The 17,061-nt window shown below is 38.8% G+C and overlaps 1 protein-coding gene across 7 annotated transcripts in view; it reads right to left on the reverse strand.

Moving 5' to 3' along the window:
* Positions 1 to 202: 202 nt before the first annotated feature.
* Positions 203 to 17,061, reverse strand: part of NCOA1 (nuclear receptor coactivator 1) — a 216,426-nt gene continuing 199,567 nt past the window's right edge. For 4 of the 7 annotated variants that reach the window (XM_019648257.1, XM_019648425.1, XM_019648505.1 and 1 more), the window contains 4 exons: positions 13,919 to 14,093; positions 8,399 to 8,582; positions 4,592 to 4,681; positions 203 to 594 (listed from right to left, as the gene is read on the reverse strand). In XM_019648257.1, the coding sequence (XP_019503802.1) occupies positions 424 to 594; positions 4,592 to 4,681; positions 8,399 to 8,582; positions 13,919 to 14,093 (620 nt within the window). In that variant the 3' untranslated portion in view covers positions 203 to 423. Of the gene's footprint in view, positions 595 to 679; positions 737 to 4,591; positions 4,682 to 8,398; positions 8,583 to 13,918; positions 14,094 to 17,061 lie in introns of all 7 variants that reach the window. The other 3 variants (XM_019648774.1, XM_019648686.1, XM_019648602.1) reach the window with 3 other exon arrangements.

The following is a 17,061-nucleotide window of genomic DNA, read 5'->3' on the forward strand; positions in this document are numbered from 1 at the left end:
AGGCAAGGCCCTGCAGGCCATCTTCCTGGGCAGGGCCGGCGCTGAGCCAGTGGAGGCGGAGCTTCAGTTTCCCCTTGGAACTTGTCGTTTTGGTTCTCCTCCAAAGGCCTTCATCCAGATAAGAAGCCAACGACTGATTATAAAAATAAGAATAATTAAATTTGGCTCAAGAAATAGATTGTCCAACTGTTCTGCCTTGTTATTTTTCAATATCCAAGGCCTTTACAAAGAAAGAAACAAACATCTCTCAATCTCCCAACAAAAGTGAACTCCTGTTTTTTTTGTTTTTTTGTTTTTTGCTCCAAATGCTACGACCTGAAGAATGGCTGCAGATTGAGATATCAAAAATCTCAGAAAAATATATAATATATTTGTATATCTCTGTATGTCTATTATTTAAATTTCACATTCCTTTAAAAGTGGTTATTCAGTCAGTAGCTGCTGAAGGAGGCTCTTCTGCTGGGCCTGGGGGGTCTGTGGTCCTGCCGTGGGTTTTTGAGTTCCCAGTGGACCAGGCTGGTTCAGGTAAGGGTCCCCGCCTACCAGATTCACTGTACACTGGACGTCAGCAAACACCTGAACCTGTTGCACCTGCTGGAACACAAATAAAAGATGTGTTTAGACAGAAGGGTCTGCCCCCCCGGCTTATGAGTGGGTACTACTTGAAGTGGAAACTCACTAGAGCATTCCTCTAGTCTGTAGTCACCACAGAGAAGAACTCTTCTGTCTTCTTGTCCTACAAAAAGAAAATCGCTGCACTCATTTTGCTCAGGGTTCTGGAAAGTTCACACTTTAAAAAATAAAATAAAAATCGGAATGGTCAAGCCTCCTACAGGGTTGCCATCAATATTGCAAGTGAGCATTGTTGCTAATATTGCCAAGATTGGGAAAAGCCCAGTTTCAGAGTCTGGGTATCCAGTGGTGGGTTTAAAAAAACACAAGTTACTTGGGAAATTGGTTTCAAAGCATATTATGGATGACTTTAGTAGGATAAAAAGATCTTTATGATGTTAGAAAATTAAGGGCTTCAACCCAGTGTTAGCAAAATAAAACCACCACAACTCGGTCACAGGACATCAGCATCACTGAAGGTGATGTCCAGAAGATTTGTGTAGTATCTAAATATACTATTACATAGCTTCTTCACATATTGCCTTTGGAATTACAGCAAAATATTAGCAGAACAATTTCATATTTAACTTTTTCCTGAGAGACAATCTATTTAAACACATAAGCTAAAGTAACTGTGAATTTCTAGCTAAGAACAGTGTGAATTTTCCCTTCAACTATGTTCGGTAATAATACAAGTATTCCTTAACGATGTCTACAGTTGCATAGTTCTAGCATTTTCTATTAGGAAAACAAAGCCAGAAGTTAGTCTTTACCAATCAGTCTTATTAAAAAGTCATTTGTAGAACTGATGAAGGCCAATGTCACACTTGTGAATGTTCCAGAACATGAATGGAGATGCCTCTTCAGGCATCCAAGTGCATCTATCTAAGTGTCTCAAGCTTTTGGCAAACTTGTGTTTTGTGTTTAATAGGTTCATGAAGTATTTTAGATTAGTGATGCACTTTTTTTGGCCATTCATCACTAATCCATGCCAATTACACTCAGCTTTTCTGAAAATTTTCCTATCCTAATTGAATAAAAGTTGTTTTCCATCAACCCTCATTGGCCAAATGTCAAATGTCCCGATCATCCAACTGCTATTCAGTCTAGCTCCTGGTCCTCTCGCTCTGTCTACACTTCCAATCTACTCTTTCTCAGCTAATGCAGATATCCTGAGCTGAGCTTTTCGAGTGTCTGCATTAAGTCTCTAGTTAAGATCAGTACTGTTTCTCTTCTCAGTCTCCCCCTTCTCATCCTCCTCTGTGCCCAGTTTCCCAAACTTTGTTCCTTGCCTCGATATGCTACCATTTGTTTTCTTGTTCTTTGGGGCTCTTTCTCTTGTACCTAAAATACAGCAACTCTCTGAGTCTATTCTCTAGCTGCCTCTTGTGCTCCCCCATCTTCATTCTCTATAGCTCCTCATTCCTACTTTTGTCCTAGGACTCCCCCTGGCCTTCCTCTCCCCATGTCAACAATCTCCCTCCTAGTCCTCTTCTGTGTTCTTTTCTTGTTCTCTCCTCCGTCTTGCCTCCTCTCCATCCCAGCTCTGCAAATGGAGCTAGCCCCCGAGCCTCCCCTAGTTCTCCTCTCCCTATTCTTTTCCTTCTCCTTTTCTGTACATCTGTCTCTACATTTCTATTTAACTCTCCAGCATCTGCTTGGCAAGAACAAACCACTGGAGCAAACAGAGATTTCATGATGGGCTACAGCAAAAAGAAGTTTCTGTCATGGAAACTTAAAATGAGCACAAACTATAGTGCTTTTAGGCACTGACTGGTAAAAAAAATTCACATAAAATTTCATGTTGCTATGTTTCAACATATGAAATATTGGGACAGAACAGAAGATGCCTGTCTCCAAACACTTAAAAACATTCTTGATAAAGGCATAAAAAACAAACAAAAAAACAACAAAAAAACAAACTAGGAGCATTTTCTCAGTCTGTTGAGATTTTGTTTCCTGGCAATTGTCGTCAGCTTGGCTCAAATAAACTCTTAAAAGCTTTTAAAAAAAGAGAGAAAAACTAGAGAGAGAATTTTTTCTTTAAAAAGAATGCCTTTCTAAAAGACAGTCTATATTGAAATTAAAAGAAAAAACTGAAGAGATTAACCCAAACTAAAAAGTACACATTTCAGCCATTCTGAACTTTAAAAACGGGGGTGCCTCAGACAAGACTTCAAAGGACTTCTGATATTATCACACCTTTACGGACAAGCACAGCAAGGTGCAAATGAAGCTTCAGGTTTGCCAGGTGAGAAGAGTGGTGTAAGAGCTGAGTCTCAGCCTCTTAAAGTTTTCCAGCATAGCTTTTACTTCAAGTCAAATACTGGTCCAGGATTCAGGAACTTTAAAACTTGGTTGTTTTAACTGGTTTGTCGAGCTGCCTAGTATATCTTGGTAGGAGTGAGACTTTCAGAAACTTCTAGTGAATGAAGACTTCCTTTTCCCTATCACTAAATCCCCTCTCTTCAGCTTCACAGGACTCAGATCCTATTTCTAATGCTCGGACTATGGACACAGCCTCCTAACTGATCTTTCTCCTCTTGAGCTGGCTGCCCAGTGCGCCTCCTTTCCCCTCTGCCCCCTCACTTTGATCACTGTTGCTCTTCAGGATGATGCTTCATCTGCAGGACTGAATCCAAATTCCTTACTTTAGCATTCAAGGCCTCTGGAAGTATGCCCCAATCTACTTTGCCAATTTTCATTCCTGTGAATTCTTATTACAAACCCTTTACCTTCAGTGAATTGGTTTCCCAGGACTATGCTAAGATATTACTGTTTCCCTGTCTCTGTGCCCTCCATTTCTGAGCCCCCAGACTTCCAAGGTCAACCTTACCCCAGACTCCAACAACCATAATACCTTCCTCCTTGACTTGGCCTTCCTAACCACCCTTCAAGCCAGTTCAGTACCATCTCCTGTGTAAATGCTCTTCTAACCATTTCAGCAATTTCTCCTTTTTTTTTTTTAACCCTCATGTCTCTTGTTACTTGAAACAAAAATTTTGAGTTTGCCTTCTTTGATTATGTGACAATTTAAATGCATATGTCTATGTGTTTTATCTTTCAACAGGTGCTAAGTGGTACAGCAGAAAGAGCATGAACTTTGGTGTTAGAAAGACCTGAGTCTGAACCTCAGCTCGACTACTTTCTAGCTTTGTGAATTGTGTGTATCACTAAATCTCTTCAGGTTCTGTTTCTTCATCTGTGAAAAAAAGGAATACTATCTCCTTCATAGGGTTACAGTGAGGATTACATGAGAATAAAGCATAGCTCCTAGCACAGCACCTGGCAAATTATAAGCATTTCACAAATCAAATTTCATTTCCTTACTTCTTCCCACAGTTCACCTAAAGTGCAAACATGTCTCATGTTTCTTTGAATTGCCATCTTAGCATAATGCCTATATTTAAATATTTTTAAAAAATATTTAAAAAATATTTATTAAGAGACTAAAGACTAAACAAAGTTACCGAAGTGAATTACAACTTCCAAAATTTCTAAATTTAGGTTATATTTAGGAGAGTGGCCACCCATGCTATTTGTATTGTTTTGAAACAAACGTCTAAAAGGAGGCAGAGTACACAGCAGACGTTTTGTTTATTTGAATTTACTGGTATCTTTTGAGGTATTCTGATTACACATGACTTTTAGCACTGTGCTTATTTACAAAATAATAATTAGTCGCCACCATCTGTAACACTTTATCGCATCTAAACATTATATTAAACCTTCTGAAAGCTTATCTCATTTAACCCTCTCAACAATCCTATAAGCAGGTATCGTGTTAGTTCTGTTGGTTATACAGCAGCTCAGGAAAGTTCCCTAACAAGCCCAAGATGACACAGCTAAGAGGAGTAGAGCCAGGACTCACACCCAGGTCTGACTCCCAAGGTCAGCCTCTTAATTACGATGCTATACAAAGTTTTCTGTGTCTCTAGAGTGCATTTGACAGTTCTGGGCTTAGAATTTTCTTACTGACCTGGGTTCCATCTGCTTCTGTTTTGAGAAGGTCAGTGGATGAGAGCTGGTTGCAGTAGAGGCCTGTGTGTCTCAGTGCTGAATCATTTATCTATTAAAGAGAAGACCAAATTACAAGCTAGCTGTTTAAACTGAAGACCAAATTCTTCAATGAAAAACAATCCCACTGACAGAATAGTAACAGAAGGACGGCAGAAATAAAAAGCTTAGCAATTTACTGCATTGTTAGAAGTCAGGGTAGTGGTTCCTGTAGGGGTGGAGAGTGACGTGTAAGAAAGTGTGAAGAAAACCTCTGGGGTGCTGGTAAGGTTCTGTTTCTTGATCTGGGTGGTAGTTACAAAAGTGTGTTCAGTTTGCGAAATCCATCTAGTTGTATATTTTTCTATATATCCTTATATATGATACTTTAATAAAAAGTTAATTCACGCACACAAAAGTTAATTAGCAAAAGACTACCACTTCCAGTCAAGATTCAGCAACAGGGATCAGATTTATCCTCTGCTGGAATCAACTAAAAAATTGGACAAAATAAATGAAATGAAGGTACTCAGACATTGGACAAAGGCACTGAAAGACAGTTATCCCCAAGAGTTGGGAAATAACTGAGGAGAGTCCTGATTACCTCAGCCTACTGCCTAGAGAGGACTTCCAGGCTGAGTGTGGGGACAGGGAACCCCGGCAGAGCCTGGCAGGCTTCCTGAGCTCAGAAGATGCAGCTGGAAGTGTGAGATGGCCAAGGCAGCTGGAATTCACAGGGCAGAATAGCAGATGAGAGAGAGCTACACAGAGATAAAGCTGTCAGATCCCCTTGAGTCTACAGCTTAGTACTGATCAGCTAATGAATGTCAGGGGAATACCCAAAGCAGAGGAAAGATTCACCTGAAAAGAATTACATGGAATAATTCCCAAAGATCATACAGAGCTGGGAATACATCCTGATCCCACCAGCCAGAGTGGAAAACATTGTAATTCATGCAGTGTCAAGTAGCGTATTACAAATGCTTTGCCTCAGTGGTAGGGTAAAACGAACCCTACACTAAATACTGCTCTGGTCCCACCAAACAAAAAAGCAAGACCTGTAAGGATCAAACTGTTCTCAAATAACTTACCCATTTCCCAAAACAAAGATCAAGAATATTTATAGAAATATCAACAAGGTAAAAGTCACATGTCGGCATCCAGTAAAAAATTACCAGGCATGCAAAGTAGCAGAAAAATATGACACATAATGAAAAGAAAAGTCAATCAATTGAAACCAACCCCAAAATGATGCAGATGATAGAACTGACAGGTAAGAATATTAAGACAGTTATTATAATAACCATATTCCATATGTCCAAGAAGATAGAGGGAAGACTGAATATTTTCCAAATTAGATGAAAATTATATATCCATGAATCAAGCAGTTCCCTGAAGCCCAAGCGTAAGAACCATGAAGAAAATTGCACTAAGGTATATCATAATCAAATGGCATAAAACCAGTGATAAAGAGAATAATCTTAAAAGCAGACAGAGAGGGAAAAACATTAATCATGCAGAGAGGAACAAAGATTAAATGACAGCAGGTTTCTCGGCAGTGGAGCAACATCTTTAAAGTACTGAAAGCTCAAACTGCCAATCTAGAATTCAAGGGAAAGAACTTTCAAAGATGAAGGTGGAACAAAAACTTCTTTACACATACAAAAGCTGAAAGAATTCATCACCTGCAGACCTACACTACAAAAACTGTTAAATGAAGACCTTCAGGCAGGAGGAAAATGATACCAGAGGGAAATGTGAATTTACACATAGGGATGAAGAGCATTAGAAGAGCATTAGACTACATGGGTAAATATAAAAGACTTCTCATTTAAATTTTTAGAAAATATAATTGACTGTGTAAAGCAAAAGTATTAACAATAAATTGTGGGGTATGTAGACATAATATGTATGACAACAATAGCACAGGAGGGGAGAAATGGAAATAAACTGTGTGAGGTTTTTACATATGGGGTGATGTAATATCACTTGAAGGCAGATAATGATAAGGTTAAGATGTATACTATAAACTCTAAAGCAACCACTAAAATCATAAAACAGTTATATATAGCTAATACGCCAACAAAGGATATAAAATGAATTTAAATATTCAGTTAAACCAAAAAGAGGCAAGAAATGAGACAAAAAAAAATGAGAATATAAATCCAGCCATATCAATGACCACACTAAATGTAAATGGGCTAACCACTGATGAAAAGGCAGAGTATGTCAAATGGAATAAAAAAGCAAAACCTGCTATATAAGAAATACACTTTAAATGTAATTTAATGTAATTTTTTTACCTACTTCATTATATTTTTTATTATTTTGTTTCAACCTACTGGAGATAGTGAATAATTCTAATAACTGAATAGGAACAAGATAACAACAAGGACAAGAAACAATCCTATTTGGTTTTTTTATTTTGTTATAAGATATGGATCACTAAGTTGTTGGGTTTTTCCCTGCTAACGTCCTTATACTTATTATATAATACCTGGAGAATAGGAATTAAAAAAAAGTCAGAAAGAAATTCTATAGAAAAGATAAAAAAGATAATCAGTGTTTACATGGTTTTAAGACTTGCTGTAAATTATGGCTATGTGGTCATAGCCAAGTCACTTTGTGGTTGCTGATAATGGGAAGAGTAACTACAGGGAGTTACCCCAATGATCTTAAATATCACTTTGAATTTAGTCATTTTTTCCTTAAAAATCTTCAGGAGAATAATTCTAAACATTGAGATGGCCTGCAACACCCCTAAAAAACTTACTACATAAATTCTGTTCTAAATAGAATATAAATAGCCCTTTAACATTCATTAGACTTTTCAACTTTTATTCCTGCTTAGGTCATGCTGTGATAACCAGTCTTAAATATTCTTTTCTATTCTCCTTCCTTAGGGAAATTTTCCATGTAGCCTTTTCGAATCGGGCCCTTTTTAAACCCTTAGTAGTTAACTGTATATACCCCTTACCTGACATAAATATATATGGTCCTATTGGGGTCCACCTCTTACACAGCTGTTTTGTCCTATCATTCAACTGATTCTTTGTTCATGTTCTGTCTCCCCAGCTTGTTAATATTATCTCCTACAGAGCTATCTTTGTACATAGTAAGTACTGAATTGAAAGAGTAAAATGAAGAAAATGTGTTCAGAATATAAAGGGGTAAGTTCCAAGTCAATGTATTATATGTATTATTTTATAATAAATCTTAAACACTAGAATCTCATGAGACTAAAATCTTTTAAGTTCTGTCAGAATTTTCATTGTAAATCTTAAGGAATTGCAATTATCAAAAGATAGTGGGAAAGAAGAAGTGTGGTTATTTTATTTTATTTATTTAATTATTAGTTTCAGGTGTACAAAACAACATAATGATTAGACATTTATACCCCTCACGAAGTAGTAACCCCCCCAAGTCTACTACCCCTCTGACACTGTACATAGCTATTCCAATGCCATTGACTATCTTCCTCATGCTGTACTTTACATCCTGTGACTAAATATATATTTTAAAATTATAGTTGACATTCAATATTATTTTATATTAGTTTTAGGTATATAACACAGTGGTTAGGCATTTATATAATTTATGATGTGGTCCCCCCAATAAGCCTAGTACCCATCTGACAGAAGTGTGGTTATTTTGGATGAGTAACCATGAACACACCTGATTTTTCTTGGAGTAATAAACTGTGGTGTGGTGCGGTGTGGTGCGGTGCAGTGTGGTGTGGTGCGGTGTGGTGTGGAGTATGTGTACCAAGTGTGCCAGCTGTGCCACATACCTGCTCAGGGCACACGGTGTTCATTCCTGGCATCTGCAAAGAGCTCATCTGCATCTGGCCCATCACTGGGTTCATGTTCTGAACATCTGTGTTTCCACCCGCCATGGACACGGTGATGCTCATGTTGTTGTACACTCCAGGCTGTGCGGGCGCGGGCGGGTTCTGGACAGCGTGACCGAATGCACTGTGAACTCAAAAACAATCTCAATAACGTCCACTGATCACGAACATGGCAATAATATCACTGGCTTCTGTTTCTCATTTAGAGAGAATTCCAAAGAAAATATTTCACATTCTTAAATTACATGTAGTACTTTATCTTATTACAATATATAAGGATTAAGTATAATTCAGATGCATTTTGAACTCTGCCCAAGGGGTTTAATAATTCAAAAGCTCCTTTTTAAAGTTACAATTATCTAGGCTAGTATTAGAGTTTTTTTTGTTTGTTTTTTTTTTTTTTTAGCTGAGCCATCCTGCTACCTGTTGGCAGCTTAGCAGTAACTCAGCTCGGGCCGGGCATCTAACCGCTGTTGCTCAGAGCTTTAACCAACTGAGCCACTCGGCCGGCCCGTATTAGAGTTTTTAAGCTCCAATTATCTGAATACTTAGGAAAGGAAGTTTTCCACATAAGTAAATCTTCCAGATAATTGAAATTTACCCATTTAACCATAAAAATTGTTCTAAAATGTATTATCTTCTTAAACAGAGAATATCCTATTTAAGGAAAGTGCCTGGCTTATATATCAATCCTCAATAAATGTTCATAGAATGAACAATAAAAGAATGAGTGATTCAAATATAGCATTCTCATATTGTGATTGCTTGCATATCCTCTTAGACATAACACTTGAGGGGAATGTTGGTATCTTGTTTACTTATTCCCTGTCTCTAGTGGTAAGTGACATATGGCAGACACTTAGTAAATATCTGATGAATGAATTATGGGCATGGGTTATTACTCATGTGCTGTCAGCTGAGGGGGGTTTGGATTGCCCTTTATTTATAGATTTATATATAGTGTACTATATGTACACCAGTGTTTTCTGGAGTGCAGTCCAGAGACTATCTGCAAGAGAATTCCCTGGGACTTGTTGAAAATTCAGGCAGCCAGGCCTTACCCCAGCCATAGTGATCATATTTTCTGGGGATGGGGACGGAAAGCTGCGTTTCTAACTCCTTATGACATTAAAATTTGACAGCCTTTATTCAATGTCCTATTGCTTTCTACCATTTCTCAAGGTTTCAGCATCTGGCTTCTTTCAATATGTTATAAACTAAAAGGAAACCTGATATTTTTATTTGGCAAATTTAATGTTTTTAAAGACTTCAAAGATTTTCTCAGGGCTGATGGTAGCTTCATGTCTTTTCTAGGATGCAAAATGCAAGAGCTGTTATGTTTTTAAGAGAGCTTGTTCTACTGACTTCTTTCTTCATGGCCAAGTCCTGGACTGTTATTATACCAAAGATCTCAAATGTTAAACAAGTTTCTATTAGTAGGTAGAATAGTATGGAATAAATTCCAAGTAAATCCAACTTGAAACTTTATATGTGAACCTCCAAAATTCTATGTGATATAGATATACAACACATCTAAAGGAAAATGTATGAATTGTGTCTTTTGTAAGTTCTACATATACCAAATATTTTCTGATTATCTATCAATTGTTAAACAATAAGCTGCTCATAAAATGCTACCTATTTCAATGTTAATTATGGAGAATTTTATTTAAAAAATCATTTACCCCATCAATGGCTTATCCCTTGCTAGCTCTTGAGAGGTAAGCAGGATGTACTGACATTTATAGCTTCTGGTAGATTAAGGTAATCACACTGACGTTAATAGGCTGAGAAACAGCTTATTCATCATGTCTGAAGAAAAGCAGCAAAATTTCCCCAAGTAATTATAAAACACAAATGCTCAAAGTAAATTATATGCTTTAGGAAATGGCCAACAATGCATCTGTAGACCGTTAGTGTCTGCACAGTGTGTATGCTTGTGAGGCAGTGTCCCCACAACTAAAGGTGAGAAAAAAACCTATTAGTCTACTGCCCATTTTCTAATGAGAACATTTCTGCCTGAGACCATACTCATTTGTCAACTGATACATAAATCATCACTGTGGAGGCTCAGGGCTTATGTAAGTTAATGCCTGTAGAAGCTTTAAGGACTGCAGTGATGTCATACTTAGTGAAAAAACGCTTAGGCTTTAATTTCTTGACAAATTTATATTTGGGACTATATATTAGCTTAAGTTCTTTCAAACCGCTCCTGCCAATAGTTCCATTTTAGTTTCTCCATCATGGGAACAAGACCAACCCCTTGGTCCTGGAATGGACTGGGGGGGTTACGGTGGCCTTAGGCTCAGTGTGGGAAGGACCCCCTCCTCGCTCTGCTTTCCTGGTTGGCCTCACGGCAGTTATCAGCTCCTTAAGCTAGCACCAGGTACTGGCAGCCTCTGAATCATGAGGGAAAACGGGCAAGATGAAGAGTTCAGCCTAAAGTGGGTTCCACAGATATTACAGGTACTAACAAGCTGGGGGAGCTCCTGGGCAAATAAGTCTGAGAAACAAGGGTGAGACAACAGGCCCTCCGAGCCTTTAAAATGCTAATAAGCACTAGGACTCTCCTGAGTGACTATAGGGTTACACAGAAACACTGCCTGGTTTCAGGACAAATAGATTTGCTTTAACCCTTTATTTCTCTGGCCACCAAAGAGATAATGAAAAAGAATCACATTCCACTGTCTCTGGACTATCTTACATCATTCCACTTGATGATTCTTTGTTTTGTGTTTTACTTTTCTCTGCACTCCTCTTCACGAACCAGTCCCTTGGATACTTGACAGCAGGGGCTCTTCCCCCCGACCCCCCCGGGGTTTCTCACACTGTGACAGAGACAGTGAGTGGTCCCCAACATATGCTGCCCGCACTGGCCAACACGCTTCTACACACGGAACAAATCAGCAAGTGTGAATGTTTGAAGAGCTGGTGATAGTTATTTTCTTTCTCAAATGATTTGGGCAAGTCAAAGTTCACAGAAACTGCTGAAGTGCAACAACTCAAGTCCATATTTGAATCTGAATCCAAGAAGTGACTTAGGTCTGAACAGGAAGTCTGCACTCATTCGTTCAGAGGTGTGTTCTAAGGGCTCACCTGCTCTGAAGGATGGATATATAGAAGTGAACAAAAACCACGCCCTTGCTCTTAGGAAGCTTCTATTTTAGTTAAGAGACAGACCATGAATAAACAGACAAACACACAATATGTCAGGTGTTAAGCACTACAGAAGGGAAAGGAAAGACCGGGGGTGGGAAAAGGTGTTGCGTTAGAAATAATGGTCAGGGAAGTTTACTGTGGTGACAATCAATATCTATGTTTAACAAGGTGACATTTAAGTAAAGACTTGAAGTGTGAAAGAGCAAACCATGTGGCTACTGAGAAGAACATTCCAGCAGAGGGATTTAAAAATGCAAATGTCCTGAGTTTGCAATGTACTTGGCACATCTGAGGAACAGAAGAATAAACAGAAGCCAGTGTGGCAGGGTGAGTGATGAGAATAGCAGATGAGGTCAGAGACGCATCCAGGAGCAAGGCTAAGCAGGGCTTTCCAGGCCCTATATTGCATGTTAAGTTGGAGTTTTCAGTAAAAGACTGACATACTGCCTCGTGTTTTAAAAGCATTGCCCTGGCTACCATGTGGTGATTACACTGTAGTGGAGCAAGGGTGGAAGCAGCGAGACAGGGGCCACTGCAGAGGTCCAGGAAAAAGATGATGGTGGCTTGCACTAGGTGTACAAGTGGGACAGGTAAGACGCGAGAGCTGCTAAGAAGCTGATACGATTTGCTGATGAAATGTTTGATGTGAGATGTAAGAGAAAGACTAAAGGTTTTCTTCTGAGTAACTGGAAACATGAAGGTGTGTACTGAGGTGGGGAAAAGCAGGAGAGGAGCATGTTTTGGGGAGAATATCCCTTTGGTTTTAGTCATGTTAAGTATGAGATGCCGATGAGATGTCAATTAGGCAGCTGTATATACCGTATGTTCAGGGGAGAAGTCTGTTCAGGGCTGCAGATTTAAATCTGGGAGTCTTGGCATAGAGACAGGCATTTATAGCAATAAGATTGGGTGATATAACCAAGGGAGTGAGTAGATACGGGGAAGAGGTTCTAGAAGGAGCTCTGAGGCCCTCACTTGGAGGTCAGGGAGACAAGGAAGACCCAGCAGAGGACACTGAGAATAGGAAAATCGCCTTTCTCAAGAGAGAACATTGTTCCAGAAGCCAAATGAAGAAAAGACTTCAAGGAAGGATAACTGCTCCAATATGCCAAGTGCTACAGATGACCACTGCAGTCTGCAATGTAAAAGACATTAATGACCTTGACAAGAATGCTTCTGGTGGAGGGGCAGAGACGGAAGTCTGACTGGCTCAACAAGGAATGGAGGAGAGCAAGTGACAGAGCACAGTCTTTTAATGAATTTAACCGTAAAGGGGAGCAGACCTGTCAGCATGACTGGTTTTTTCCAGCCACATTTAAATGTGTAAGTGTAGACACGGAGAAAGAATTTGGCTGGATTTTATTAGGGGGCATTTGCTAGGCACAAGTGCAAAAGGACAGCGGGGCACGGGAGTTGAGAGTGCCGGTGAGGAAATAATTGTAATGATGGACCATGACACCTAAAGTGGGTTTAGGAAGCCGAGATTAGAACACATGAGGAGACTACACTCTTCTTGCATGTGATAGAGACAGCTTCGTTTCTACCCCATTTACACATAGTCCTCAGTAAGAACTACATAGTTCTCTAACAGGAAGATTTCCTCTCTCACCTTTCGGTGAACTTTAAGAGAATATGGTCTTAAGTTTTCAATTTTAACTGCCTTACTTATTATGTTGTCAGATCAAACGGCTTCCCTGTCATTAGAACCAAGACACAACCAAATTAAAACCCTTATAAAACTCAAATGATGTGTGAAAAGTTCAGCAGCCAGGATTTGGAGGAAAAAAATGACTTTAGTGAGATAATTCTGAACAAAATGAGCAAGACGAGGCCACTGAACATCTAGATTCAAAGAGCTGGGTAAGACAGAACGACCCAAGAAGCCTTAAAAACCTTTGTTGTTGCTATGAAATCTTTAAAACATACTGAGAAGAGTGAAACCTGTCTAAATTCAGCTCTATTGAATTCTAACATTTTGCCATTCTTGCTTTAGATTTTTAAGTGTTCTTATAAAGAAAGACTAAGCACCCAAAGCTCTGTTACTCATGGGAGTTGATCACATTCTTCAGGTATGCTGGGGGTGAGACAAAAAGGTTGGGGGCCACCAGATCACTTCTTTCTACTGTAAACACACAAATTTGCCTTTAAAATCATCATTTTCCTTTGTTGATAACATAAATTCACTTCCTTGAACTTGCAAATGGCAGTAGTGAATAATCTTCCATTTCGACTGTGGGTGAATGCTTATTCTTACATGCTGCAGAGTACCAGGGATGCTCATATATAAAACTGCCCCCTTACTTGTTGTTTCCCATTGCTCCTTGCTGCCAGGCCTTCATGTCTGGTGACTGGTACCCAGAAGCAGGTGGAGTTTGCTGGAGCAGAGAGGTCTGAGGAGGAGGGATTGGCATCGGCACCATGGAACTCCCAGGGCTCAGAGATGGAGCAAAGTTGGCCTCACCTTGGGGAACCATTCCTGCAAATTGATACAAATTTATGTGAATACGTTATAAATTTATTAACCCCATAAAAGGGGGGAAAAACCCATAAGGATCTGTTATAATATATTTAGAGATAACCTAATCAACAGAGTAGGGAAAAAATTTCTGTCTCTTAAAATAAGGCAGGAAATTTAGTATAAACAGACAGATAAATAAATATATAAGTTTGGAAGGATGCTTTCCATTCTTAGATGTTGATTTGGGTACTAGGATTACATATAATTTTTTTCTGTTCTATTTTGCTTACATGCATTTTTAAGTGTAAAAAACATATATGAACATAAGTGACAGATTACTAGTGTAATAAAAATAAGTTGATAATGGAAAAAGATAAGAACAACCCATGAGTGAACTGAAAAAGGAGTGTTTTGTTGGCCACTACTCCTTAATCATCTGTGTAGGCTCTTCTTCCTTTCCGTCTTTTTTATTCTTTTTCAAGTGTTATTGAAATATAATCTATATAGCATCAAATTCAACCACTGAACTGCATAGTTCAGTGATTTGTAGTAAATTTATCAAGTTGTGCAACCATCACCACAATCCCGTTTGACATTTTCATCACCTCCATATTCCCTGTGCCTGTTTGTGGTCAATCCCGCGCCCACCTCTAGCCTCAGGCAACCACTGATCTGCTTTCTGTCTCTACAGATTTGCTCTTTTTTGGAAATTATATATGAATGTGATCATATGAGGTGTTTTGTTTCCAGCTTCTTTCACTTACTTAGCATACTATAATATTTCTGAGGTTCAACCTTTCCGTAGCATTTATCAGTAGTTTGTTCCTTTTTATTCAGGATAGTTAATGATTTCACTACTGAAAAACAATTGACCATAAACATCAATCATTCTGTTGCAGTGATCTATTTGTGATACTTGCATTCAACTTTGTTCTTCCGCTTCAAAATTGTTTTAGCTGCTCTAGGTCCTTTGCATTTCCATATAAATTCTGGGAGAAGCTTGTCAATTATCCAAAAGCATGTTATTTTTTGATAGAAATTACATTGAATTGTAAGATCAATTTGGAGTGAATTATCTTTTCAGTCTTTTTCTCTCTGATTTCCATTGCTGTATCTTCAAGTTCGCTACTTTTTCTTTTGTAATATCTAATCTGCTTCTTATCCTATCCAGGGTATTTTTCATCTCAGACATTGTAATTCTCCTCTCCTCTCCAGAAGTTTGATTTTGGATTTTTAAAAATCTCTTCCATACCTTTACTTAACATGTTCAGGCTTTCCTCTACTTTTTTTTTTTTTGAAGATTTTTTTTTGGGGGGAATTGGGGGAAGGGGAACAGACAAGTTGCTGTCGTTTTGTTCTTCAGTCTAGTTGTGGAGGACGTTGCTTCACTGGCCCAAGTTGGCACCCGGGCAAGGGAGATCAGTCGCCGGTTTCTGGACGGCCGCTCAAGCTGGCTGCTGGCTGCTGGCTACACATGGTAGCCCATGGCAACCCAGTGCAGCAGGGGCTGCAGCCTACACCATCGCTGGCGACTCCCGGCAGTCCAGCTCCAGGTTGAGCTGTTGTTCAGCATCTTAGCTGTGGAGGGCAGTGTCACTGGCCCTCATATGTGGGATCCGAACCGGGGCCCTCTGGCATCCCAAGCCAGTTCTTAACCATCGCGCCACTCGGCTGGCCCTTCTCTTACTTCTTGAACATACAGAATAAACGTATAGTTTATAATTCTTATCATCCCTGTCTACGAATTCTATCAGCTGAGTAACTTATGGGTTGGTTTTGATGGACTGATTTTTCTCCTCATTATTGGTTTTATTTTCCTGCTTCTTTGCTTGCCTGGTAATCTAAAAAAATGATTTCATGCCTTCTGAATTTTACCTTGTTAGTTGCTCAATTTTTAAAATTCCTTTAAATATTTTTGATATTTGTGTGGGTCATGATTAGGTTACGTGGAAACAGTTTAATTCTTTTGGGTCTTGTGCCTCAAGAGACAAGAGCAGAGTTTATTCTTGTCCATTGCTGAGGTAAAACCCTTCTGAGTATTTTGCTTGACACTCCATGAATTAAGTTTCCTCTCCTGGCTGGTGGGGAAGAGGAACTGGTTCTGTGCGAACTTTGCACATTGTTCCCTCTAATCTTTTCAGGTGGTTTTCCCAGGCCTTGGTCTGTGTACATACAACAAACAGAAAACACACACACACACACACACACACACACACACGTTCTCAGCTGAAGACCTATGCGGGACCCTCTGCATATCCCCTTGGTTCTCTCTCTCTGTGACTCTCTCTCTTCTCTGGTGCTGTGCCCTGATACTTCTAGCTACCCTGGCTTTCCTGGACTCCCAGCTCCATTGCCTCAACTCAGGGAAACCACTTGTTCTTGGTGGATTCCCCCTCCCTTCAGCACAGCCTGGACAATTTCGAGAGCTGCTGTTCAATGTACTTAGATTTTTTTGTTTCACATAGGAGAATAAATTTGGTTCCTGTTACTCCATCTTGGCCAAAAGTGGAAGCTTATAACAATTTTTAAAAAGTAAAAATGAGTTTCTTTTTATATTTTGTTACGTTAGCACTTTTTTTCTTTTTTTCCCTGATAATTATATTTCACAATTAAATACTTTTGAGGTAGAGAAAAGAGGTAGAGAAAAGTTATAAAATTGCAGAAAAAAGAATGTCATAATTTGATTACCCACAATTTAGTATAATCTTTAGAATAATATTCTGTGTTCTGTCATTGTTAATATGATAAGTTTGCTCTTTTTTTGGCTTGGTTAATCTAGTCAGAGATATAGTTAATTTATTCACTTTTGGTTTTTTTATATGCTATAATTTTAAATTTTCTGTGAAAGTTGAACCAATTATAGACTTTCTACAGTTTTTTTCTTTTACTAAATGTTTACCTTTTTTCATTTTTTAGTTAAGATTGTAAAAATAAAGCTATATATTTTCTTCTTGCTGCTTCCTCCGTATGTAATTTAATCTGGTAA

Source organism: Hipposideros armiger, unplaced genomic scaffold (genome assembly GCF_001890085.2).
Source record: "Hipposideros armiger isolate ML-2016 unplaced genomic scaffold, ASM189008v1 scaffold_0, whole genome shotgun sequence".
Taxonomy (NCBI): domain Eukaryota; kingdom Metazoa; phylum Chordata; class Mammalia; order Chiroptera; family Hipposideridae; genus Hipposideros; species Hipposideros armiger.